Genomic DNA, 27,667 nt, shown 5'->3' with positions numbered 1-27,667 from the left:
CACACTCATCAAATGTTAGAAGAACAGTTTAATCATACATAGTCACAATTCTGCTTCCAAAAATGAGTTCTTTTTCTTCATCTAACATCTGGAAATGTACATAAGGCCACCTGAAAATGTACATGACTTTGACAGTGTGACAAAACTCATATGTTCATATTTATATAATTGACAATATTTTACATTGCTTTTGCTTACAAGGTAGCAGCTGTTCCAAAATACAGCGCTCTTCTGTACAAAAATAATTCTCGTCATATCCTGTGAAGATTCCATGGTAGCAGAGGACTGAAATGCAGCCTCGTTTTAAGTACAGAGCATTGGTGGATTTTTCCTTTTTTTTCTTCTTCTTTTAAACTGTCACACATAATAAAGACTATAAACAGAGGATGTTACAGCTCCAGTACAAATAGAGGGCTGGCCTTTCCCCATTACAGATTAAAAACAAAAATCATGCCAGATTGTGAAGCCATAAAAAGTTCTTTTTTTAAAATGCTTGATCAAATAAACTGTATACATTATATTCAGGGGGAAGGAGTGATGAATATACACACATCAAAATGCACATTTGCCTTATTTTTTTCCCCCCCACTCCCCGCCCCAAAGTGTAAAAGACATCCCATTTACAGCGTCAACGTTTACAAATGTACAACTGTACAGACGAAATAAAAGCATCACTACAAATTTAGCAAGGCCTGTCAAAACACCACAACTAGACATTTCATTTAAACTAATAAACTTACACTTATTAACTGCACATATACTACATGTATTCTACAATTATTCATATGAAGCAAAAAAAAAAGCCATCACTACTAGCATTACAGGTGAATTGAATAGCTTTTGATAGCCCCACCAGCCTCCACCGACACACTTGCATACCCAATCTAAGGGGGGGCAAAGAATTATAATAAAAAATAAATCACAGAACATCCCTTTCTTCCACTTTTCATTCGGATGTACAAACCTGGGATAAGCACCACTTCTCAACCACTATATCCTGCTACACAGCACATACAGGCGGTGGGGGTACCATTACTGCTGCAAGCCCCCGTACCCAAAAGCAACAATTTACTTGTACATAAAGATGCTATACATTGCTAAACTACTTCTATGCAAGAGATGATATTCAGTACATAAAGATACCATTTTTCTAGGGCAGTGTTCATCTCAAAACTACAAGACAGGTAAGATGTTGCACAAAACATGATAAAGAAAAAAAAATCATTCCAAGTTTTAAAAAAACCTGCCACAGCATGCCAATGCATTCCCCACTCCCACCCGCTACCCTCCCTCCCCAAGAAGCCCCCACTACGGTCATGTCTTTTTTAAGATTACACCAGGTTACACACCTGCTATACAACCAAACCTCATGCTCTGCTACAAAGAGTTCTATTGATGGTTGCCCTTTACCTGGCATAGGCCCAGAGCGACCGCTGGATTTAGATTAAGACAGCCATGTTGAGGCTCAGTGGAAACATTGCTGTCAATCTGTACTGCTCAGTACCGACATTATTCAAACTGTTAAATCACGCAAACTACTGGCTGCTAGTCAACAGGGTTAAGGGCAGAGTAAAGGGGAGGGGATTTAAAAAGAGAAAAAGGCAACAAAAAGCCATCATAGGACGACACTACCCAAAACTAAAGCACAGCTCTGTGACGCCAAGCACGCAAACAGGTCTTGAGGGCCTACACAGTAAAATCCGGAGTGTTAACTCTGAAAGTGTAAGAATTTACTGTGTAGGGATACCTAAATCATTGCTACAAGACACAGTAATCACCTGAATAGGCAGATGAGGAGCTTCTATCTAGCCATACTATATAGTGCTATTCAAAATGAACCAATCAGCTGCTTTGGCATGGGCACCACACAGCCTGTGCATGGGTTAACATAAAGGTCAAATATTCAAATGCCTGGCTTTTAGTTAGAATAGCTGATACAAGTCTGGGTACAAAAACAAGTGGAAATCATTTGTCTTAAAAGGATCACTCAGTTTGGCCATATAAAGTCACTTGCTGGTGTAATTGTAAGAATTGCAAATTTCAGCAAATGTATAATTTTTCTACAGAGAATTTACAAGGTAAAAAACTAAATGTACAAGATAATATGAAAACCAGTCAGATACATCAATTACATAATAAACAATGGGTTTGTGCTTTACCCAGGAAACACGGCCTGCGGGCTGTGTGTCCTCTGGTGACCACGCGAGGGGGACTGCACCAGGGGAAACACAGAGGCAGGTGTCAGACGTCACAGCATTCTTAGGTGAAATTTTAAATCATCTTTTTTGGTAATTCCCCCAAAATGGGACAACAGAGGGTGTTATGGTTAACCCCTATGGCTAAGGGAGCGTCTCTTACAGAAAACAGGGCAAAAAAAGGGGGGGGATTATGAAGGAGGGCTCCAACTGTGGAATTGTTTAGGGGGAGCCAGGGGGACTACATCAGGCCATTTGTGGGGCCGCCGATTGGACCCAGATCAGATCCGCTCTTCATGTAGTACTTTTCTAGCTTGGCCAGAATGTGCTTCCCATAGGTGTACTTGCGTAAGGTGGCGATATGAGGCCGAATCTGAAAAGGTAGAGAGAGAGAGCAAAGTTAAGAAAGTTCAAATTCTGGGAAATTGCAAACGTGGTCAATGGGGAAAAGTAATTCACTAATAAATTATCTCAACGTCTAAGCAAAATGAAAGCACACGATCCCTGATGAAGCCGGTCGAATTGACGTATGACTCGAGTGTGTGCCACCAAAACTGTGAGAAAGTAGTCCAGCAGACATTTGGGGTTACGCTATAAAGAATAAAGTTGGACAAGTACAATAGTCTGGTTGCGATGGCAACCACATTAATAAAAAGGTTAATTTCACAGTCCAACATGAGGGAAATGAAAAACATGACAAGAATTGAACAGCTCCTGCAAGAAATGCAGTTTTTTGAATATTCTGATTTGTGTTTTATTTACTTTTCAAATCTGACTGGCCAATACAGATTTTATTTCAAAGAAGAATAATTGATAGCACGACATATTTAAATGGAACTTTTCTTTCATGGAAAATCTTCATTCAATTGGATGTTTATTTAAATTAACAGAACGGTATCGCTTTTTATTTCTTAACTTAAAACACTGCATCGCGTTGCGTTGCGTTCTTAGCTTGCATTGAATTGGATATCTATTTTCTAACTTGCGTGACACACTACAACCTACGTAGTATAAACAAAGAGCTATACAATCTGGTGCTTTGTCCAAATGAAATGCAAACACATGCAAGGTTTTTGATTCAAGAGCACCCATTTCCTTTCTTCTCCAAACCCCCTTCACTTACTACATTTATTTACACCTCTAAAGATGGCCAGTGGGCATTTGAGACCAAAAGAGAAACTGCTTGAAAATTTGTATCAACACCATTATCAATTGTATATTAACGGGATGTGTCAACATGTCGATGCACACAACTATACACAGCACACTAACCTTGTGCATGATGATTTTGCGCTGAGCGGGTTCTGCCATGTCAATCATCCTCTGGACAACATAGTTGGCATACTGGTCCTTCATCATGGTGTACAGGGCACTATGGGGGCCATCCTTCTGACAGCAAACCTCGTCTATCAGCAGGGCCCTCTCCGCACGCGAAGAGTGGATCACACATTTCTCAACCACATTACTGAGGTTGACAGAGACAAAGAGAAGAGAGATTCATTACACATGCAAGTTGATTATTGGGCTTCAGGTTGTAGGGGGTTGGCCTAGTCAAGCTGAGGTATTATGTTATGTCTATGTCATTTATTTAGGTTGTCGTTATGTTGTGATTCAACCCCGAAATACATTTTATGATCATTATTTGAGTATTCTTTTGTAAACAATACAATAAATTAGTTTCCTCCCTGTCACCGTCACATGTAAGAATATGCTATGCTTGTTACAACTGATGGTAGAAATTGCGCAATTCTTTGGGGGAAAAATAGGCCCAATAGAGAGCAGGTTTTCATGAACCTGCCCAGTAAATACTACACTTCTGAAATGTACAACATGATAGTGGGAAGTGCATAACCCGGTTAGAACTTTGCATACCTTGCAAATTTGTGCTGGCTCAAGACAAGAACCTTCCCGCGAACCTCGGCAACAATCTTGCTTTTGTCCTCAGGTCTGCCATGCTCCAACACATGCTGGATTACGTAGTTGCCATACTGATCCTGCAGGAGGTGACAGAGAGGCATCAGACATTCATGCATCACCAGTGATTTAGGTGTGTGACTTTGTCTCATTGCTGTTCATGCACTACTCCCCACCCTCAACGGTCCTAATTGATGTGAAGTCATCATGCATTGCTAAAGTGACAGAACGATATGCATGTAGTTAACACCCAATATCATTACTGCAGAAGGTCAGACAAAACAGATGCTACTGGTCCGGCCTATGTTGCCAACTCGGCAAACACGACCAGTAGCATCTTTGCCGCTTCAGAAATGGGTGATAGACAGTCATGGGTGTGATTTTAGTGAAGAACTTACACCTGAAGCAGTGTAGTGGTACAGACATAAAAACAAAACTGGAACAAAAACAAAACTCACCTGTCCAGGTAATATATAATACCACCCATGAATTGAAATATAAAACAAAGAAACATTTTCATTTTCTGTGTAAGCATAGTTGTGTTCCCTTTGGACCAATGAAGTGAATGATTTGCCTTGTAATCAATTTCCTGTCAATCTGCTTTGATGGAAATGCCTGGAAAGTGTCTACACTTTTATTCAGGTGCCCAACTTCATGGGAGGAGCCCCCCAAAGACAAGTTAAACAAATGAGAGCAGCGTTTATAGAGCTCCAAAGTATCAAAAACAAGCAAAACAGATTGATCAGGAAACACCTTAGGCCCAAAACGTAAGGATTGTTGGAGAGCAGAGAAGCGAGTGCGGTGTCAATAGTCTGTGGGAAGAGGCAGCCTCATCGATTCATTTAGTTTTTTAAAGGCAAAGCAAGAAGGGAAAGAGTGGGAAGAGGGAGGAGGCGGCGAGGAGAGGAGGAGGAGAAGGAGGAAAGGATGGCTTTTGCGGTGAGTTAGAAGCCCTGCAGACCTGGGGGAGCTGGAGACGTTGCTACGGGTTAGGACAGACAGGAAGTGATACAGGAAGGAGAAAGGGGAAGAGAGACGGGGACATCCGCGAAGAGGGAGGCAAATTGCTCTGACCTTGAACAGTGCATCGCTGGACACTGTATAATATGTTTTGGGTGTCATCTCCAATGATACGCCTTGATATTTCTAGATGGAATAGGTGGAGGGGGAGGGGGAGGGGGGAGGAGGGGGATGGATGTTTCAATAGTTAAGTCATAGGTCAAATTGTCATGACAGTTGGCAGTAGAATTACATCATCTTTAAATTATCCTTACACATTTCATCTAGCAGTCCACATACTACACAGCAAACAATGACACGCTAAAAAAAAACACCATGAAATGCCAAAACAAAAAAAGGAGACATGGAGACATGCACATTCACAAGACAAGCATAATTTTACAAATGGTCCAATCACGTCTGGGGAGACATGAGTGCTACATGGCATTTGTGGCTCTGGGGGCCTGGAGAATGAGAGCAGACATGAGCAAGGACATGCTCACCTGGCCAAGCTGTTCAGAGTGCTGATGCAGCTCCTCGAGGATGGGCAGCGTCTGCTCCTGGGTGCAATGCTCCAAAATCCTCTGAATTACCCTGCAGCCGTACGGGTGGGTCGACAGTACAAACACCTAGGAAAGAATGTGAAGATAAATGAATACTACATGAGGAATGACACCAGTGTAATATAATATTTATATTTTTAAACCCATTTAGATCTGGAACGCATCAGTGTTACTCTAGATTTTAACCACAGTTTATGCTTAAAGAAATAGCAGATATACAAGCTCAGAGCGTGGCACAGAGTGCCGTGCTGTGAGCTTGTAGATCAGCTATTTTTGAATAGCAGATCTACAAAGTGGGGGACAAGGACTATAGTTCTTATTCACTTTTATTCTTTATAGAGTAACCCCAAAGGTTTGTCGGACTACTTTGGCGGCACACACTCGAATCATATGTCAAATTGACCAGCTTCATCGGGAACAGTGTCACTCTGCTATTTTTTAATTATTTTTAAAGCAAACTTTTGTAACTCAAATCTTTGCTTCTGGAGGTCCCCGGAACAACATATGAGATAGGGGTCCGAGGCCAAATACTTGACATGGAAAAAGTTTGAGAACTAACTGATGATAGAAACATGAGTTTTTCAAAAACCTTAGAAGGATTTAGAAGACATTTATAGTATCGGGTCAATATATTCAAAGACTTGCACAAATTGTCATCTTTCAAAAAATAGCAGATATAAAAGCTCAGTGTGGTACTTGGTGCCGTGCTATGAGCTTGCATATCTGCCATTTTTGAATAGCCAAAGTATAAAATAATGGTTAATCTAAACAAGTGACACAGATGCGTTCCAGGTCTAAATGGGTAAACTGATGACAGCTTTGCCTGGACTGGTAAGTTGAGCTATTAAGATTACATATTAAGCATCTATCATAGCGAGGCCCCCACCTGTCCCTGGAAGGCATCGATAATGAACTGCAGGGCCTGAGGCTGGACACACTCTATGCACTTCTGCACAACGTGGTTTCCGTTCTGGTCCTTCACACACTTGAGCACGTGGCCGTCCAGCTCACGAACGATGTCACTCTGAAAATGGAAACGGGGTGTGTGGATGTTGCTTGAATATTAGGATCGATATTGGTTTAGCAGGAAAGTAAAAGGGTATTTAAATACAATTCATACAGACAATATACAGACAAGAGATGCCCTGTGTTTCAGCCTTTATGCAGTCAAACACAGACTTGCCACACACATACACACACAGTCTATGGCCAACATTGGCCTGGTTCATAATGATATTTTATTTCAGGAGCACTATTTCACGATAACACAGTGGACATTGTTACAGCCACCAAAGGTAGCAGTAAAAAAAAAAAGAAAAAAGAAAAGAAAGAAAAAAAGGTTGTAGTTCACATTCACAGAAGGTGCTAATAATGACAGTGTACTGACTGTGTAATAATGCTTGTATTACACAAGTGTGCTTTAAACAATCTAGGATATACTGTCAATACACAATACATTACACATTGTGCAGTGCCCAATTCAGTAGATACTGTCAGACAAAACAAGTGCGTACCAGCAGTCACAACACGTTAATAGTCGTTTATCTTTTCTTACCTATATATAAATTAGGCTTTTGCTACACTTATTATTTGTGTTATTAGTTTGTGTTGAGTTGATTAAAAAATGTATGACAAATGTTTATCAATCACCTATTTTCACTGATGAGAATGACACGCCAACAAATGAGTATGTTGTGACAAAAGCTATATGACAAAATATATTGATGATTTTGTCAAAGAATAAAATCTAAATCAAAATGTTAAGTGGACAAGCAGAGAAGAGATAAAAAAAAATAGGTTAGGGTTTTCTTATCTGATTTAACACTTATGTTGCAATGATTTTTTCTCTTCAATGTCCCGCGATGCCATGGTCTCCATAGACCTCCATGTAATTTATAGTGCATGGATCGTGCACGCGCATGCCTAGATGATGCACCACGTGTGTGCACACTGTTCACAGCTTTCAAACAAAAAAATCCGCTTGGAAATCCGTTTAGGCATTCATGATTTAGCAGCCATTATGTTTTCTTCAGATGTAAACAAACATGGCTGCCATGTTTGAAAGAATGGGTTGGTATGGGGGTTAAACATGCAAGTTCTACATTCTACATTTCTGGAGGTCCAAAAAAAAAAAAAAAAAAAAAAAGTTTTCTTCAAAAACGGCCCAAACTCGGGAAACTCGGTGTTGGCACCAGATGTGTTAAAACAAAGGTTATGCCTTTCAATCACTTTTTTTTCACTTGCTTGCTTACGCTGCTCAGCTTATGGACAGATATCTTAGATTGTCTAAATAACGAACAAAAGAAGGTTGCTGTCCAGGCAATATTCGTTTTACTTGCCACAGGCAAGAGGGCAAACTTTAGTGTTACCCTTTACTTCAGAGATGCAGATAATACAACAAATACTTTGACATAATGAGTCGTTTTGACATGATGGTATCAATTATCCCTTTAAAGCTAAACCAGTTATTATATATTTTGGAAAACAAAAGGAAGTGAAAGCTCACTTACAATTACCTGCTGGTCAGAAGAGATGGACTCCAGGGCTTTCTGGATCACCCGACAACCGTACATCTGCAGAGCTAAGGGCAGGACGTGTCCACGGATACGTGTCGCTAAGGCCAACTTCTGATCAGCACTCCCAAACTATGGGACACAAGTACAACAAAGAGTATTGTTTCAGACTGGATATTTATATCACCATATTATCTTATTTGAGATGTTTCTCGAAACATCCTTAATTATAATGATGATTAGGCAAGGAGAAAACACCTTAAGAGAAATAAATCTCAAAGAGAAAAAACTAAAGGCAAAGTAGGCATGATCTAGAACTTCTAACCTCAAAGAACTTCTGGATTACGTAATTCCCAAACACATCTGTCATCAGCTGGTATGCCGCCTGTAGAATCTCTCCAAACACCATCTGCCTCTCAGCCGGAGTAGCTCTCTCCAGCTTCTGTTGGATAAACCTAGCAGAAAAGGACAAGAGCACAACAGTATAGAGATGATCAAATGAGTTTTCATTCATTATGTCTTGCCCTGAAGACTGCGCTAGATAAGGGGAGATTTGTGCTTGCAGTAGCAAAGTAAAGTTACATTTGGTTTGTAATTTAAAGCTATACTATGGAAGTTGCTCAACTCGGTATTGCTTTTTTCTGCCGTGTTTCGCCCGGGGTCGCCGCGGACCACCGGAGTGGGGCCGTGGACCACCGCGTCCGCCTGCGCCTCGCCGAGACGCATCCGTAGAGGGATCTCGCGATTGGCCGGTAGTGTAAAGATACAGATGACGTAATTTTGCCGCGAAATCCGGTCCCCGGCCAGGATCATAGAAAACATATTTACAGAAGGCTTTAGGGGCTGAAATGCACAGAGTGGGTATTCTAAAACTTTAGCGATTTAATAGTTAGGACAATTTTAAGATTTGTTTTATTGGAAAAGTTACATAGTATAGCTTTAACTGAATAATATTTTGACCACATAATTGCAAAAAACCCAGTTTGATTCTAGCTGGCAACCTTTGTTGCATGTCCTTCACCTCCCTGCCTCATCTATGATACCATCCAATTTCTTGTCTTACTATGCCATCCATTTATTTATTCATTCATTTATAAAATAAAAAATAAAAGAAGTAAACAGCTTACACTGAGCTGAGCAAAACACTGAAAGTAATATCTAGATTTGGCTACATTCATCTTGAAATCAGGTATAAAATACAATATTTTAAAAACAGGCAAACATGGCAAGATATGCAAATCTTTAGTTTGACAGTCTTCCACCAACCTGGATCCGTGCTGGTCCTGAGAGAACTCCACCATGTGTCCTGGCAGGTCGCGGAGCTGGAGGTTGGGGAAACGGTTGTTACGGAAGTCTTCCAGCAGGCGGCTACGGCCGGAGGGCATGACGTCAGAGCGGCTGTAGCGCGGGCGAGACGGAGGAAACAGCTGGCTGCTGGAGTTGAACAGGCTGGACGTGCTTCCGGCGCTGCGGTACTTGGCCTCTGCCCCAGGAGCTGCAGAGATGTAGCGGCCGCTGCCGTTCGTCAGGCCACCTGGTATTGACAAGAGAAATGTAGCTGCTAACCCCACATCCTGCTGGGAGAAGTCCTAAGACCAATATTGTTTTTCCTTTCTGTAGGCTTAAAAATGTTCAGATCAATAAAGAATTCTTTATTGTCAATTACAAATGCAAACAGCTCCCCAACTAAGTTAGGTTCTCATTGCATTTTAATGCATTTAAAGTGCAGATTTGGAAAGTCTAGCAAGACTAATAGTCCTTGGAGCAAAGATTTATTAAAATTCAAATGTCCATGACTAGACTTGAACAATGTGAACATTTTAAGGACCATGGAGAAATTGTACACGTGAAATCTAAAAAATGTGCAAATGAGATTTTTTGTATCCTATATTATGGCCGAAGCTGTGAAAATGACAACTATTGATGATGTGAATGTGGAACAAATAAACATTTCTTCCTATGAATATGTATGCCAGGTATAATAATAACCAGATGAATAGCAGGAGACCATCTTACCTAGGTGAAGGCTAGAGGAGGACCCATGTGAGGAAGGCAGGGAAGGTGGGGGGGTGAGTGGGGAATGGCCTGGTGTCAGGCCAATGGGGCTGGGGGAGGAAGAGTAGCCCAGGCTGTTGTAAAAAGGCTGACCAATGGGAGTTAAACTGCTGCCGCCTCGCTTGTACAGGTCAGAATTGGCCAACAGGGAATCCCTGCGAGAGACACTGCTACTGGTGGAGCTGGATACTGCAAGGGAAAAGAGAAGCGGGGGGAGATTTTACACGAACTGATGTGGACACAGTAAAACAGGCATCTTCCAATACTGTATTCGGAATGCAAAAACACCCTCGTTATTGAAAATAATGACTACCTGCCAATTAGTTACGCATTTCTGTTAATGCACAAATTCTAAAAAACGAATTTCAAATGTCTTGAGCCATTCCGTAATCTCTCGTTTGCCTTAGCCAAGGTATGACTGGATTATTACACTTAGAAACAGTCCATGTTAAAATTTAAATACCTAAATACAAAGGCCCAGAAAGAGCTTTAGATTTCAAAACAACTTAATTGTGAAAGCAACGGAGCAAAAAAAAAAAAAAAAAAAGAAGAAAATCACGTTTAACCACTAACCTGAGGAGCCAAAGCCGCCGAGAGCAGAGCCAAGACCAACGCCAAGGGAGCCCCCGGTGCTGCTGAAGCCCAGAGAGGAGCTGGGTTGGGGCTGGGGTGCAGAGGTGTGGGAGAACAGGGAGCTGCTCTGGGAGGTGGCAGGGACCGAGCCAGAGCCGTAGAAGGAGCTGGAGGGCATGCCACTGCTTTGCTGCTGCTGCTGTTGCTGCTGTTGCTGCTGCTGCTGCTGCTGAGGCATGGAGCGATACAGCCCGTTGGCTGGACCCGACATGTTGTTCCCAGAGCCAGACGCCGACGCTGCGGCCGCTAGCAGAGGGACGGCGAGGGAGAGAAAGAAGAGGTGGTTGAGGGCAAAGCTGTGGTTAAACCGGTACAATGTGGTCCAACCGGTACAATGTGGTCCAGTACGGCAGTGATACTCAAACTCCGGCCCACGGTGCAATTTTGACTGACCCACCAGCTTGATGTACTCTAAGTCAGTGGTTCTCAACCTGTGGGTCGGGACCCCCAGGGGGGTCCTCAAATTATTCTGGCGGGTCCCCAGATGATTAACTTAATGTGCAACATTGTTATCTCACTCAACAGTAAACAAACTGTAAGAGGGTATATGCACATTTCTGAGGAAGTGAGAATTTAAGGACTTTTTAAGACCTCTAAAATTACACATTAAACATTGGCCAAATTGTCAAATATTAAAGGCAGAAATTGTGAAAATAGCCGATCTACATGCTCACAACGCCTCGCAACGCAAGGCGTTGTGAGCATGTAGATCTATTTTCACAATAGAACCGTGTTATACAAAATGTAATGCCTCAACACTTAGTGCTTGTCAGAGAGGGGGTCCCCAGTTAAAATATGATTATTTGGGGGGTCACAGCCTGCTCTAAGTCAAGCTTTAAACTGAGCAGATTGGATCTTCCGTTCCAGAGATAATGGCCAAAACAACTTGAAAGCAGCCATTAATTCAGTGCAAGTTTTATACCTGGTCACAATAAAGTAAAATGTATGGGAGACACCCACCCTCAAATAATATCTACATTGTGAGGTAAGCTACCACACTCACCAGCTTGTGCTGCAGCAGGGTTGATGAGGAGTGGGGTTTGAACCAGTCGAACAGGTCCACCCAGGCCTGTACGGGCCCCGGGGCCCATCACAAGAGTTCCATTCTGGTCATAGTACGCTGCAGGGGCCAACACCTGATAACCTAGGAAGATACGAAAGAGAAGTTAGTGGAGACTGTAATCCGAGTTGTGTTCAAGAATAATTGCAACTGGCACTGTAATAAACACTGGTTACTTTTATCATATTTAGAGGCTGTGGTGTTTGTTCTCTTTACCATTTCATCTCTAGTTCTTTTCCCATTATGTTATCGTATTTTTCTTTGCTTTTATTTTCTCTCTCTCTCTCATATCCAGCATTATGTTCTTGTTGTGCGTCATCAGTCTTGCATACCTTGCCACACTAGCATTTTGCTGCTGGTGGCTGTAGTGACAAATAAACTTGATTCTTAATTCTTGATTTTCCCACAAGCGTTCACAAAAACAAAGCCTTGCCGAAAGTGCAGTTGTTTGCGATCTTTTCATTCGGTTAACAGCAGTCCTGAAAGTTCCAACCTTTGTGAACGTCCTTTTGGTAATCATTGCCCATGGAAACGACATAAGCAGAGAAACATCTGTCCATTCATTATAATCTTTGTATTAATAGTAGCAATATTATTGTTCCCCCCGGGGTGTACAGCTAACAGGATGTGGAGACAAGTCAAGAACCCCTGCTCCCTTTCAGTAGCACAACTCAATTCCCATGGCAAGTCAGAGACTCAGAGTGATAGATACAGTATAATGGAATAATGTATTCAGACAAATAAGGAATATAAACTTGATTTGAATTACTGGCTTACGACTGGCTTGTCCTGTCGTAAAGTGGAATGCACAGAAGCAAACAATCAAACCCAATCTTTGTTTTTACAACAACAACAAAAGTTCTTCAACATCCCATACAGACTGGCAGCGAGCGAGAAATAAAAAGTAATTAAAAGACGTTTCAATAAGACTGTCCTGAAGTACATGCGTGCGACAGCTACTATGGCGTGTTTGTTCGGTGCGTCGTGCGGGTCCGGCACTGCTGTGCCACAAGTTGACAGTCCGTACACATACAGGCCGCGGGGGCCCGGCTTCAATCAAGGTAGAGAAGATATTGAACCAATGAAAAGTTATTGACAATAGCTTAGCGTATGATTAAATAATAACTACATAGGATCCATTGGAACATTCGTTCTTTTTTCCACTATTTTCTGAAAAGTATGGGTCTTGGACATACAAGTTTTCCACAGCAACAGCAACAATATAACAGACGAGTTTCAGCCTCGCTTCCTTGTATAGAACTGGGCTGCACAAATAAAGCTTACAGGAATAGTACAGGGTGTTTTTTTGTTGTTATTTAGATTAAACCACAACTGCTTAAAAATAGCTCATGCTCAATGTACTTGATGGTTGTTAGAATATAGTGAACTAACCCGACATGCCTGCGTAAGCCAAGGCTGGGTTAGCAGCAGCAGCTGCTGCCAGGGACTCCTGCTGACTCTGCTGACTCTGACCAGGTGTAAGGGGGCGTTGGTTGTTTCCTGTGCGCATCACCTGGAAAGAAATGCAAGGTTATTTATGACACTGGCTGGCACAATATAGCAGAGAAACTCTCTGACCAATAGCATTTGTTCACTGTTCTCTGTGCCTAGCCTTAGATGATTACTAGGGAGAGATCTCCGATCATCTGAGGTTAGCTTTCATTAAAAAAGAAGGGAAAAAAAGAAGGGAAAAAAAAAGAAACTAGCATCTACCTGCTGTTGGCCAGGTCCTGGTCCCTGATTTGATGCTTGTTGATTAGCATTGTGATTGGCATTAGCTGCAGCCTGCTGCTGGAAGAGGTTGGCCGGGTACACACCCCAGGGAACGCCATAGTACTGCGGTGGAACCACTGTAGGCCCTTAGGGAAGAGATTAAGTTATACATATTTGACTCGCCAAGTCGTTTTGTTTGTTCAATAACAGGGGTATCCCCACATAAGAGTAGTTTGTTCAATAACAGGGGTCTCCCCATTTACTGGTTTGTTCAGTAACGGGTCTGCTTTAGTAAACTGAAAATAAATGTTCAGGAACTTCAGGTGGGTAAAAAATGTAATCAAATCAGGAGAGAGAACCCCACAAATCAACTTGTGTTCCAATTTTTTCTACTTGTTTGTTTCACAATGCCAATTTCTTTTCCTATATGGGTTCTCGCTTCTGATTGAATGAACTTGATATCCAAATCTGAACATGTATCTTTTTTATATACTAAAGAGCTGGGTGGATGGAGAGACCCCCGTTATTGAACACTGATAAAACAAGTGTTAAATAGCTCTGTTTTCCGATCATTGTCAAGGGAAATATCACTTACATCCCCTTTAAAGCCTGAAAGCAATGCTGTTGGGCTAACCTGCAAGTGTAGCTGCTGCTGCCAGCCCAGCAGCAGTGTAGGGGTCAGTTCCAGGTGGGGCAGCATTGATGATGTAAGGGTTTGGCACAAATGCAGGAGCCAGGCCAGCTGGGTAATAGAAGAATAACCATCACATACCAGTTCAAAGTTTACATATTGACAGTAAATGTATGCTGCCCACTGACTATTCAACTTTATTCCTTCAAAGCAATTGTATAAAAATTACACACATAGGGTTGGGTACGGTAACCGCCGTACCGACAAGTATGTTTATACATTCCTTGCGGCAGTTTCTTTTTCATTCATACGGGCGGACCGCGAGGACTAAAACCGAAAACGAAAGTAGTGCTGGGCTGCTGGTTAGACGCTAGGGATTGTCACTTACTACTTTTGACTGCAATTGCATGAGCGCGCGTGCTCCGTCGTTGTTCTTACTGCTCCGTCGTTGTTCTTACAACCTGTTCTGTCAAGTCTGGTAACTAAACCTGCCTACCTGTTTATATCACCACTCAATCAATGTGAATTGCGACGTGAGTTTAGAGAATCACACGATCTACCCGTCTCATCGTTTATATCACACACAGCATGTAGTGTCTGAGAAGCCACAGTGCATTACTATAGAAACCCGACACTGCAGAGATCTACAAGCTCAGAACGCGTCGTGGACGCGACGCGTTGTAAGCTTGTAGATCTGCTACTTTCAAAGCCAGAGCCTGTGCTGTGCTGTACGGGGAAGTATAACTTGGGCTTATAGGACCGTGCAGCGGTGAATTTTGGGCAAATGATAGGACTATTTTGGCTTATCGCCGAACCTTAATTAATAGATACGGGGTGCGGTAATTACCGCAATACCGGCGGTAAATGGGAAGACGGTTACCGCGATAACAAAATGTCGATACCGACCCACCCCTATACACACACAAACCTAACCATCATAGTCATACATGGAAACATACCAAGGTGCTGCTGCTGGGCTGCAGCAAGGGCATATTGTTGTTGCTGGGCAGCAGTGAGCTGCTGAACAGTCAGATGATTTGATCGCTGGAACAACTGCAAAGCAAAACCATATGAACATGATTAGATGTTAGGTGAACAGACTGAACACACATCCATAGAAACCCCTAGTTGGATGTTAGAATTCAACAGACCTGCTGCTGGGAGTTGTAGTCAAACAGGCCCACTGGGGTCCCAGAGGAGTCCACCTGGATCTGGTTGCCAGCATAGTCAAACTGCAGGGACTCGACGCCGGCTTGTTGCTCCATACCCCCCATGTTCTGGGCCTCCTGGTTCTGAAAGTCCTCAGTGGGGGCCTTATTCTGGGCAGGATTTTGTTGCTGGAGGGCATGGGGGTGGGGGTGTTGGTGTTGGTGGGGGTGGGGGTGAGGATGTTGGTGGGGGTGGGGGTGTTGATGTTGGTGGTGCTGGCCCATCATCTCTAAACCAGCTTGGCTGGGGCCCATTCTCTCCACAGCCTCAGTGGGGGAAGCTTGGCGACTTCCTGGAGTTGGACTAGAGGGGCAAGGAAGGGTTGTCAAGCACAATCTTTCATGTTTCATTAATTTAGTATAGACCTCTGCCACGGTCTGTCTAAATACAGGGCTGCTTACCTCCAAGCTTTGCAGTGAAAGATTTTTTATGGAATATTGACTTAATCTGCCCCACTAGAATATCCATGGGAAATGTGACCACAAAGCTATACAAAGTCAATTATAAATATTTAGACATTTAGCTATAAATATTTTGACATTAAAACATTTAGATGGTTGAAAGTCCACTCCAGTCTGGTTAATTTGCAGCACATGCTTGGTTCTCTTAATGGCATGTTGCCTACTTTTTATTAGACTAACATTCCCCTTTGTTATGGTTTGTTCCATTTCAACCTCAGTGTTTATATTAATTTGTATAACAATAATACCAATAATAATAATGCAGAATTTAATGATTGTATGAGTACAAATGATCAAAAAGACAACGTACTTGAAGTCTTTGTCCATGCCATTGAGCAGGCCTCTTCCGTTCGCTTTAGAAGCATCACTTTCCTCTCCCACCTTCATCTCTTGGCTTTTGTCCTCCTCAAAAGGGGATACCTTCTCTTGGGTGTCACTCTTTTCTCTACCATCTGGGTCAGCATCTCCGCCACCCTGTGAGCAAATGTTTTTAGTTTCGGACTACCACTATAAACCAAGATTAACCGCCTGCACTAAGATGCGTCTTGGGAAAGAGAAACTTACGTAACCACCATTCCTGTAGCGGCCATCCATTTTGTCTCCCGGAGAGGAGCTCAGGACGTACTCCACCATGCTCACTCCCAGTCCTCCTCCTTCAGAGCGAGGTGACAGAACAGAGTTTGCATCTCCGTTACCGTGGAAACTCTGGCCTGGTCGCCGCTGCACCATGATTGGCTGGGACACTGAATGATCTGAATGACAATTTGGTGGAAGGGTTATTAAGTTATCGCATATGCACATATACACATCTCAGCAACACAAAGGCTTGTGTTTAAATTTGGTCCAACCACAGTAAGAACTCGAATAAAGGAATACTTCAGTGTGGTTTACTGGTGCCAACAAGAACAAGACTGCTTAGTGCTGGCCCCTTCCCACTGGTTCCTAGTATGACAAAGTATACTGTAAGAGCCAAATGGCTCTGTGTGGTGCAGTATTCAGCAGGCTACAAATTTATTGCACAAACTACTGCAAAACTTTTCAACCACCTCAAAATAAAAATCACAATCAAACAGTGAGTGCATCAGCTGCCAATTTCTACATGACCAAAACAAACAAGTCTATGGAAGGTATTAACATGATACATTATTCTCAACCCTTTTTATTTCAAGAACTCCCAGTTGTATATGCATTAGGGTTAGGCCATGGACCCCCATTTGGTAGGTAGGTACTCCTTTCTTTATGTCTAGGACTCCAATCTACACAGCAAAATCCAGCAAAAAAGTGTTAAAGATCTTGCCCACTGAATCTTTATTTTCGTATGAGTTTGTTTAATCCATAAATCTGTGCTTGTGTTCCTCTTACTTATTGAACACAAAAATAAAATGGAAATATTGGCACCCCATAAAGTTTAAACCATAACATGTACAGTAGTATTGGATCTTCAGTTGATTGAAAACGTAGGCCTACTCTGCATTCTTAATGTTCTCACCTCAAACACTACTATTTCTTCAAATCGACCGGATCACAGAAGCAGCGGCAAGCAACGAGGCAACAGGGGGGGATTCACATCCAGGTGTTTATATTGGACGTGATTTCTACATCGCAATGCTTTCCCATCAGTAAAGTACTCACACAAACATTGCTTTTTTTTCTCCTTCAAACCGGCCAGTGTCTGTTAGGACTGTCAAGGAATATTCTATAATCGAATATTCTATTGAATGTTAACAATAAAAGAATATTCAACTGTAAAAGATTAAGCTTCGATTAAAATCTGCCGCACTTCTTGCGAGATTCTGGGCGCATGTAACTTTAAAGGCGGCTGGTCTCGCGAGGCAGAAGTCTCCACTCGCCGCTGTAAAAGTGAGCAGATCTACAAGTCCACAATGCATCGCTGATCCAAACGTTGTGGGCTTGTACATTAAGGGTGGTTTAGCGACACCGTCATGCAGCGAAGAATAAACCTCCAGCTGCTGTTTAACTTTCGCTTCACACTGACCGTCTTCCTCGCAGACAAACAGCCCACAAGGTGCTTTGCCTAGGAGTTAAGACTTGGACTTGTTTGTATCAATCAAAAGCATACAGCGTAATTAAAATTAAGCTATAGAATAAATAAAGTAAGAATCATTAATTTGATCTAGCAAGAGATCGCATTTCTCAGCACCTGCGTAGGTCTATATAAGCTATAGAGAAATAAATAGAGTGTTTGCTGTATACAATATTTTATGAATATTAATGAGTTTGATGCACCAAATGCTCCAAATGTTCCGAATGCTCTGAATGTTCCGAATGCTCCGAATCCCCGGCGGGTTTCAAAGGGAATATTCGAATGTCATTTTTGGCCAATTTTAGACCGATTTCCTGCCATAAATGCGGTTTCATTGCGGTACAATGAGGGAAATCAATACAAAACATGCATGGCTTCCCGAGGCTGCATGCTAACATTAGGAGTGAGAAGTTTCCAAAGTCCTTTGGGTTGATATTTTTTGCCAGACCCAGGGGGTCGGCCTACATAAGGCTTTGTCGGTCGGTCTGTCGGTCTGTCGGTCCCTCTTTTCCTCAGTGTGCCTGTCCCTCTTTTCCTCAGTGTGCCTGCTCATCTGCCCCTCCCTTCCCTTGCTCGGCTGATTGCCTTGAGTGCCGTCACCTGTACAGGACCAGCTGAGTTGAGTTGGCTGACGAGCTGCTGACACTATAAATTCCTCAGCCCATCTACAAGCTCACAAACATTTCCAGCTGCTCAGCCTATACAATCCTGTGTGTTCATGTGTTAGTTCAGTGCCATACTAGTCAAAACAGCCGATCTACAAGCTCACTACGCTTTGTTGCTGAGACTATAAAATCCTGTGTGTTCATGTGTTAGTTCAGTGCCATACTAGTTTTCATTGCGGGTCTGGCACGACCAGGTGACCTGGTCTAGTTTATCCACTTCTGGCGAAGATCTTTGTAACTCCTCTTTTTATCCACTTCTGGCGAAGGTTTTTGTAACTCCTCGTCCAGCGTATCAACAGACTAGAGTGACACCGGAGCCATGGCTGACTGCGCCCAACATGGGAGTGCTCAGGAAAACGGTCTATAGGTGACCAGCACTGCGCAAAACAGTTTGACAGCAGGCTCCACAAATCAACCATGGTAATACTTAATTTGCATGCATTTGTTTATTAAAAGCAAAATCTTTGCATGCATGACAGTAATATTGGAGCAAAATGTTTAATTAAAGTCTAAATCACAATAAAAAATGTTAACGCAGCACTATGTAAGTTTTAGAATTTTATGTTTATGAATATAATGTAATTTTTGTCCAATCTGTATGTTGGTACAATACAACTTATACAATTGGGGTGGTTGTATTTGGTCCCCCTGCTCTTCATGTCACCTAGACACAGGATCTGACCATTTTCAGCATCTGATGGTCAAGAGTCAATGTATCCCCTGAGCAAGTAGGCAGGCTCTATTAGCACAACGGTTAAAAAAGATATGTATAAAAATCAGGACTTACGCAGGAAACCGGGTTCAAAGTTACATGTGAGCAGCTTTAATAGAATAACCACATTTTATTTAGTAAACGTTTAGTAGGGGCAGCAATGTTTAATCTGTATATCCGCCTACACACCCCAATTGGGACAATGGGACCAAGCAGGCGTTGGTTTGTCTGCGGCCATTTCCCTGCAGTTCTAACCACGACATTGAATTTAGAAGGTCACAAGACCTATCGCTAGGCAGAGATCTCCCGTCGTTACACAAACACAAGAGACACTCACGGGATGTTCCCCATGCATTGTCCCTCCACTCCTCTCCAAGAAGCATCCCTTTCCTTCCATCCTTGGCCAGTTCATCTGAATCCCAGAGCTTCTTTGCTGGCAGAAGCTATAAAAAGAAAAATAATGCAAATCAGCATCCTCATGATAATCTACTGCTCATCCTGGTGCTGCAGAACTTAAAAATAAATTATCACTAGAGTGCAAATATGGTTACATATACTAAATACCTTGTGAAAGCTCACCTGAAATAAGAAAGTCTAATCTTAAACTGTGGAACACGACAATCAATATCAAATTCATAAACAAATGGAAGCCTACTGAAACATGATGAGCTTCCAACAAATTCAGACGGACAATTAGCGGGCTTTGTTCGAGTTGAAGGTGTTTGCGGTAGGACCTTGTTTATCCAGAGTCTTTTGGAATGGAGGGGAGAGTGAGAAGCTTGTTAATTTGACATGCACGGTCATAAAATATAGTAGCGAAAGATTATTTAAAATTTGATAGGCAGTGGTTGGTTTTTAGACTTGAGGTTTGGTCATGTGGTTCTACCGTAGTGTGGTCTCGTATATTTCAACTTTGTACACTTTGCCTCAATTTAGCCTTTTGCGAAACAGAAGTGTGGCAGAGGTCCTAGAGAAGGATTATAGGTAGGGAGAAAACTACAGAAGTTAAAATTGTGGTTGGTGGACACTGTCTTACATGTCCATGTTTTACCATATTTGCATCCATGTGGGCCAAAAATGGCATTTGATGATGAGGTGAAATTGAAGCAGACTATGAACCAGCTGAGGTGAATGAATATATGGAAATGTCTCTCCTTCAGAATAGAATAGATCTTTATTGTCACAAGTACAACGAAATTAAAAGTGCCAAACGATCAGTGCATCACCATGTGGAAGGTCGCCCTTAAAGATGATTGAAATTATATACACACACACACACCCTCTCTAAAAGCCCTTACCTCTCCCATGCCTCTGGATTCCAAAGCAAGAGCTTGAAAGTCGTAGTTCATCTCATCCACTGTACGGACCTGAGATCATTGAAGGAGAAAGCTATATTAACTCACACGTTCATTTTATTAACACCAACATTTAATTCACTGAGGATTTACTGTGTAGAACATATACATATAAACTAATGAGAAAAAGGGATTGATCATCACCCACATTCATGAATACTAAAATGTAATCCCATTCAGTTAATGAAATTCCAGTGACATTTTGACTTGGATTGAGATTTTATTTTATACGTGTTAAATAGCTCAGATTCTGATAATCATTGCTATAGAGCATTTCTTTGTTTAGATTTAGAAACGGGTCTCCTGTCTCTCCAAGCTCTTTAGTAATTTTCAGGAGAGATGAGAACTCATACCAGGATACAGGATAAACAAGTGAAATTGGAAGTGATTAGATAAATGAGCAGACACATTTGGAACTGGATCACTATTAAAGCTGATGAATGGCTTCCTTCTCCTGACGGATGAAATCAGTAAATATCTGAAAAATAACTGGATAGATGGGGAGACTACTTCTCTGTTACTGAACAAACAGCTTTTGTACAATCTGTTTGTGCCTCTTTCAGGAGTTGTTCAACATTAAAATTGAGACATAACTTAAGAGACCCCTCATTTCTCACATGCCCCTCTTCTAGCACCACCATGAGGCAGACATTTTTGTACACTGCTCCTACAAATTTTGCCCTAAAAATCACACAAAGCAGTACACAGTATGTCTAGACTCATGTCATCAACATCGATGATCTGTCCCTTTTAGCGCCACCATCAGGGCCATTTTTAAAACACATTTTTGGACACTGCTTTTACAGATTTTGCCCTAAAATCACACAAAGCGGTACGCAGTATCTCTACAATCATGTCATCAACATGGATCTGTCCCATTTCCCATATTCCCTCCTGATTGGCTACCATTGCCTTCTAAAGTTTGTGTATGTGACCTGTCGTTCGCTTATCTCCCAATTTAGGGAGTCTTACTGGTGGTAAGACTTAGGCAGTACAACTCAAGAGCCCCTTTTCGACTGCAGTTTTAGCACCACACCACACTACACCACACCACATAAACTTATCTACATTTTCCATTTATACAAAAAAGTATCCCTATCGGTAAGAAACAAATTGACCCTTTTAACTGTGATTATAATACAATATAAATCTGTATTACAACTATCCTAATTATAATGCACTGTAATGGATTATAAGTTACTGATTATAATACATTATAAAGTATTAATGTATTACTATGATAATTAAAATACACGATAATAGATTATAATAGTGGTTATAACACAATAGGATCTATTATCATGTATTACAACTATATCCTGGTGGTCTAAATGAAAAGTCAGTGAGTGATCAGTCATTATGAAGTGTTTGGCCCCGTTTGGCCTAGCTCAGACCTACTCTAGAGTGGATACTTTTTAGTACCCTGTTTAGTACCACTTTCATACCACTCTACCCAGGTCCTTGTAGTGGAAAACCTGGCACAAGTGGGCGGTGTGGTGTGGAGTGGTGTGGAGTTGGGCTAGTGGAAAATGGGCTAAGGTAGGGCTCCAGAGTCGAGTGTACCCATTAAGTACGAACATGCATTCAAAAAAAGTGCAACTAAACATTTTCATTGGTTGCACCTTACAGTTAGCAGATCTGTCTAGGTGCGTCTGTGTGGGTGCACCTAAATTATATGCTGCAAGGAGCACAGCACACACCACCGAAAGTCAGGGTTTTATACTAGACTTAGAGTATGTGCGAGATGTACAGAAGCTGGTTGTTCAGGTCAGTATTTGAATCTTTCAGACATTTAGAACTGGCTTGCACAGTAACAATCACTATATCAATGGCCAGCAAAATTGAGTGATTTTAGGTGGACCATAATAACAATCTACTGGAGAGCATAAGCGATACACCATCTTCACTGGCCTATTGTTATCATCCGCTTATATCAGGTGATCCAGCCTCGCCATGTCCTTTTGTATGATTGATGCACTATATAGGCTCACAACCTCTGTAAAACTCTTTTTATCAGGTTGACTGTATGCAGTGGGACTGGGGGAGCAGGTTAGCATAGGGGCTTGGCTGAACAAAGGTACAAAGGTCTCATATGGAGGGGTGGGGGGAAAGTAGCTGGGGAATAAGCTTGGTACAATCAATGAAATTGAGTAGCTCACACTGTTGCCAGGTGAGTGACACCAGTCAAGAATGATTAGGTTGACAGGCTCTACATAGTACGTTATCTAAATGAACGTTGGTTGGTTACATACCCTATCAACTTGGGTTACTTTACTAGGCATAGGTGCAACAGTCTATTGATCCCTGTGGGGAAAATAGTTCTCTGCATTCTAACCATTATGAGCAGTGGGCAGCCACCTAGCAGTGCTCATGGAGCAGTTAGGGGTTTAGTGTCTTGCTCAAGCTCACTTCAACCGAAAGCCAGGAAGAGTCAGGGATTGAACCACAGCGGTGACCACAGCGGTGACCTCATGAGCCACGGCCACCTATACAACACACATTTGTGTAACACAATAGCCATAGCTCTTAGGTGCAGAGAGGCAGAGATATTTTACATGATTCAGTCATGTGATTTTGATTGCTGGGACAAATGTGTTCAATTACGTTTTTCACATGCAGTCAATTAATGTAAACAACATATAACAGTATAACATTTTAATAAAAATGTTAAACTAGCAGTTCAATGCACAAAATTAGTCGAGCAAATACATGGTTTATGTCTTGACCATTACAATCACACTGTCAAAGACGCACACCGACAGTTTTTTCTCCCCCACTGACAGCTCTCCTGCCCGGTATGACCAAGGAGGAGCTCCTTCTAGACAATACAAGATGCAGGGAGTAAATAGAAAGCAGTTTGTTGACTCAAAGACCAACTCAGGGGCTTGTTTTGTTTGCATTCACATAAAACTGAAAATATGCCCCGGGACTTCGAGGGCTTGACATGTACTTTTTGAGGCACTTGTACATTTCCCTCTCACTTGTCCAGGCACAAATGTCACTTGTCCGGATATAAACTTGCCATTTCACAGTCATTGCTTTTTCTGTTTCTTATTTGACAAATAAAATAAGACCCCCCTTGCCCCCCCACTCCACAGTCCATAGTCTGCATATATCACAAAGCTGCTAGGAGTGTCATAGAAAAAGTGAAACCAAGAGTCACTTAATGAACTTGTCCATAAAAATGTATTAGTTGTCCCGGACAACAGGACAAGCCTTAAAGGACAACTCCGCCCTAAATCACTTCTAGGCTAATTTTCCTACTTTTATTGATCCAAAAATACTGTCCATGGGGTCTATTAGGCACAAATGCCCCTGTTGTCCAGTTTCCCCAGCAGAACCCAGCAGCTCTCATAGCATAGAGTGGATCCTATAAGCCTATCGCTTTTGCACTATTTGTTGTGGTCAAAAGTGATTTATTTTTTTCATGAATGTGTTACTATTTGTCATTACAAACACATCCATGCATTGGTTGTCCCACACAAGCTGCCAAAATATCATAAATCATGTTTTGAGGTGAGCATTTGAAACAACTGCCAATCAAAGTGACTGTACTGGCCAATCACAGGACATCTTTTCCAGGACTTGGTAAAACACATAAAAGCATAACATCTGTTTAGCAGAGTGTGATGGCTTTTGTGGGACAACAATGACATGGATGTGTTTGTAATGACAACTAGTAACACATTCATGAAAAATAAAAAAAACTTTTGACCACAACAAATAGTGTAAAAGCGATAGGCTTATAGGCTCCACTCTATGTTATGAGAGCTGCTGGGTTCTGCTGGGGAAACTGGACAACAGGGGCATTTCTGCCTAATAGACCCCATGGACAGTATTTTTGGATCAAAATAAGTAGGAAAATGAGCCTAGAAGTGATTTAGGGCGGAGTTGTCCTTTAATGTCATGCCCTGACTTTTTTTTTTATATATCCCATGATTTTGTAACCCATTTTTCACCCAGTGCCAATTGCCTAAGCTGTAATTCTGGGCGGTTCTACTTCTCTCCCTCTGCCAACCTGGGGAGAGCCCCGAACTGAGCTCCAGCTTCCTTCAGTGCATGAGGAATGAGCAAGCCGCTTCTTATCACCTGATCGGGGGGAGCTTCCCCGGTTGGACTTAGTGCGTGGAAGGAACACGTTATTCCAACCAGTTCCTTTCCCCTCCATCAGGTGCCCGGCTGGCTGGGGGAGGCGTTATAGAGACTAGGATTACTGCATGTTTTCGTGAGGGTACATACCCTAGGGGACACGGGGAGACATGCAAACTCCACACAGAAAGGCCCTTATGCTCCCCATAACCATATATTGGATGATATTCGTGATCAAATATGGAACCGTGCCAAGACAACGAGGGCCAGATATCACCACCATCGCTGCATGGTACCTGTTGTGGACTCTACGAAAAGCCAAACGAGTTTGGCGAGCTCTTGGCTATAGGGTCAGTGAAAAGATATATCCCTGTTAGACACTCAAGTAGGGATATTTCAACTTGAGCAGAATGTCATTCAATAACCATACTCTTCTGCGAATGCACGTTTAGAGATGGCTAAACCTACAAAACTAATCATGAAATTTCCTTTTTTTTAGGTACATTAATTGTGTGTGTGTGTGTGTGTTAACTCCCATCAGCAGAACAAATTTGAGAATTTACTAATGTTTCAAATTCAATAGTATGCATTATTATATTATACTCAAATAGCCATCCTGAACATAATTGAAATAAATATATATACACACAATGTATATTTCAGATAAAGCCACTTTAACTGCCGAGTGCAGTTAAGTTTCAGATGTCACAACTTGCAAGCAATGGAAGATAATCTCACAATATCCCACACTTTGAAATAAATAGCAATCCTTCCATATGGCCTGTAATAAATTATTAGTCAGTTGAAATCTTTAACAAACTTTTGTACCTGATCAACGTGATTGCCATCTCCAGTTGGCCAGCGATGCTTGCTGGGTACACATCCTCCAAGTTGTTCCCCTGGTTGCCTCTGAAAGAAGTACCCCACTGTGGCATCATCCTGAGATCGCCCACTCAGTGGAGGCTGTGGGGTTCCTGGGGTAGGGTTTACACCCCTGTCCATACCCTGTAAATGTGGTCCTCCGGGGGCTTGTCCAGCTCCCCCAACTGTAGCTAGAGGTCCTCCTCCATGAACTCGGACACCCCCAGTCTCAGGAGCACCATTTGCATGCAGCATCCCACCTCTTGTCTCCTGCCAGCCCACGTCATTCATACCTAGGATGCTGCATGGAACGCTCATTCCACGGGAAAGCCTATAGGAAACAGACAGAGGTTTGGGTCATTCGTTTTAAAATATAGACAATACATTTGGCCTCATGAACTATGAACCTGCCATCCCTATTCTGGGCATGCCAGGCCCAATTTTCTCCCTATCTTCTTTATACAGTATAGAGACATTCATTGTAATCTAACAAATCAATATACTTATTGATTTGTTAGATTACAATGAATGTTTCCAGCAACAGCAAAATCCCTCATGACAATTTCAATTTAACTGAGAACGTAAAATCGGTCAGGTTTTACAGTGTCAAGAGTTAAATTAACACCATTCATAGGTGAAACCCTTTCCTCGACGGGATCTGACTAATCCCCGGGACATTCAACCAGTGCCACAAACGCCTTATTTTTGGCGCTGTCGTTGACATGGTCCTGTTGTCCCATTTATTTTTAAATAATATTCCTGAATGGTGTGATTAGGACGGTGTGATTTTGATCGCTGCAAAGCTTGAAGTGTAAGCTGTGGTTAAGCGAGTAGCGAAGACAAAAACAAGTGGCTGTCAATGATAGTGATGCCTCAAAATGATATTAGCCTACATTTAAGGGATGAACCTATACATTAATGATCGTTGATCGGCCAGAAAATGTGCAAATAAATCATATCAGAGCTTGGGGCTCGTGTACAGACATGTGTCGTGTGATCATTGTTTTTGCCCTGTTCCTGCAAATGGACGCGTTCCAGCCCTAAACATGCTAGACAGCTAGCGCGTTAGCTCATCTAGCAGGTCCGCATTATTCCTGTCCCGGTCAGCATTGTGTCACTTTAACTACATGTAACGTATAAATAGCCGCTGTTTGCTTTTCAGTCAGGTCGATCGTTTAGTGTTAACCAAGTTGGCCAGATTCGCTTATATAGGGCACGGTTAGCCATAGCCAGCTGTAAATGGAACCAGTTAGCAGGCCTCTTATTCTTTCATGGTTATTATACCAGTGAGACATCACAGACAGACCATTTTGACCCTGCTTGTTGTCAATGTCCAACTGCGCTCCGTTTCATGCCTTGCAGGTGAATTAACCAGTTAGCCAGCAAACAAAGACACCCAACAAGCTAGCTAAAGCAAGCCTCTGTTGCTAAGTTACAGGCTTTTTAATTTATATACCTGGTCACCCGACAAAAACATGGCACGTTTTCGCCCAAAAGCAAACGTTTTAAAGCGAAAAGGGTGTCGACGTGACGCTGGCCGACACCTTTTTCGGCTAATAATTGCGTCGTTTTTGTCGAGCCGGACGTCCTCGCGACGAAGCATGAAACAAACCACGAGCTTAAAACATGAAGCAAAATACTCTGTGGCTAAAACAACATGGCCCCTCTCCAGCTCCCAAACACAGGGGCCTAAACCGCTAAACAAAAGGGGAAATACACATACAGACACACCAAGGCAATCATGTTCTAAATAAATGATCTGCAAACGTACTGTAGCCATTCGATTTGAGCGTTTAACGCGAGATACTCACTGACACGTTGTCGTTTTAGGGTCTGTCTATGCTTGTTGCAACAGTCAAGCCCCGAAATCTGTCTTGTTTTGTTTCCGTGGAGGAGAGCGGTGATTTAGCAGCAAAAGGTTTTGAACGTGTAGCCTCCAAAGCTAACAGTTTGCATACGCTACCGACGCTGGTGCCCCCTCCCACCTGGTATATT

The 27,667-nt window shown here is 42.2% G+C and overlaps 1 protein-coding gene across 3 annotated transcripts; it reads right to left on the bottom strand.

The window, feature by feature from the left end:
- Positions 1 to 10: 10 nt before the first annotated feature.
- On the bottom strand, positions 11 to 27,619 carry pum2 (pumilio RNA-binding family member 2). Of its 3 annotated transcripts, none has more exons than XM_080745286.1 (23): positions 27,484 to 27,619; positions 25,640 to 26,003; positions 20,666 to 20,734; positions 19,705 to 19,810; positions 16,511 to 16,698; positions 16,257 to 16,420; positions 15,428 to 15,788; positions 15,236 to 15,329; positions 14,280 to 14,387; positions 13,646 to 13,791; positions 13,325 to 13,445; positions 11,876 to 12,016; positions 10,813 to 11,118; positions 10,201 to 10,428; positions 9,451 to 9,718; positions 8,510 to 8,639; positions 8,182 to 8,316; positions 6,558 to 6,695; positions 5,612 to 5,737; positions 5,184 to 5,255; positions 4,068 to 4,189; positions 3,468 to 3,660; positions 11 to 2,568 (listed from the first exon to the last, which is right to left on the bottom strand). In XM_080745286.1, the coding sequence occupies exons 2-23, from the start codon at positions 25,988 to 25,990 to the stop codon at positions 2,437 to 2,439; spliced, it is 3,699 nt and encodes a 1,232-aa protein (XP_080601412.1). In that variant the 5' UTR covers positions 25,991 to 26,003; positions 27,484 to 27,619; the 3' UTR covers positions 11 to 2,436. The 3 variants fall into 3 exon arrangements, with proteins under 3 accessions (XP_080601412.1, XP_080601413.1, XP_080601414.1); XM_080745287.1 differs by having other exon boundaries at positions 8,188 to 8,316; XM_080745288.1 differs by having other exon boundaries at positions 13,646 to 13,782.
- Positions 27,620 to 27,667: the final 48 nt, after the last annotated feature.

The sequence above is a fragment of the Nannobrachium achirus genome (assembly GCF_963921795.1).
Source record: "Nannobrachium achirus genome assembly, chromosome: 16".
Taxonomy (NCBI): domain Eukaryota; kingdom Metazoa; phylum Chordata; class Actinopteri; order Myctophiformes; family Myctophidae; genus Nannobrachium; species Nannobrachium achirus.
The sequence above is the reverse complement of the archived record's forward strand: the minus strand, read 5'-3'. Positions and strand labels throughout refer to the sequence as shown.

Coding starts and splice junctions, on each gene's coding strand:
- pum2 (XM_080745286.1), bottom strand. CDS start 25,990: ATGAGCGTTCCATGCAGCATCCTAGGTATGAATGACGTGGGCTGGCAG. Junction 14,388..15,235: donor AGCCCAGCAGCAGCACCTTG/GTATGTTTCCAT, acceptor TCTATTACCCAG/CTGGCCTGGCTCCTGCATTT. Junction 8,640..9,450: donor CAGGACCAGCACGGATCCAG/GTTGGTGGAAGA, acceptor CTTTTCTGCTAG/GTTTATCCAACAGAAGCTGG.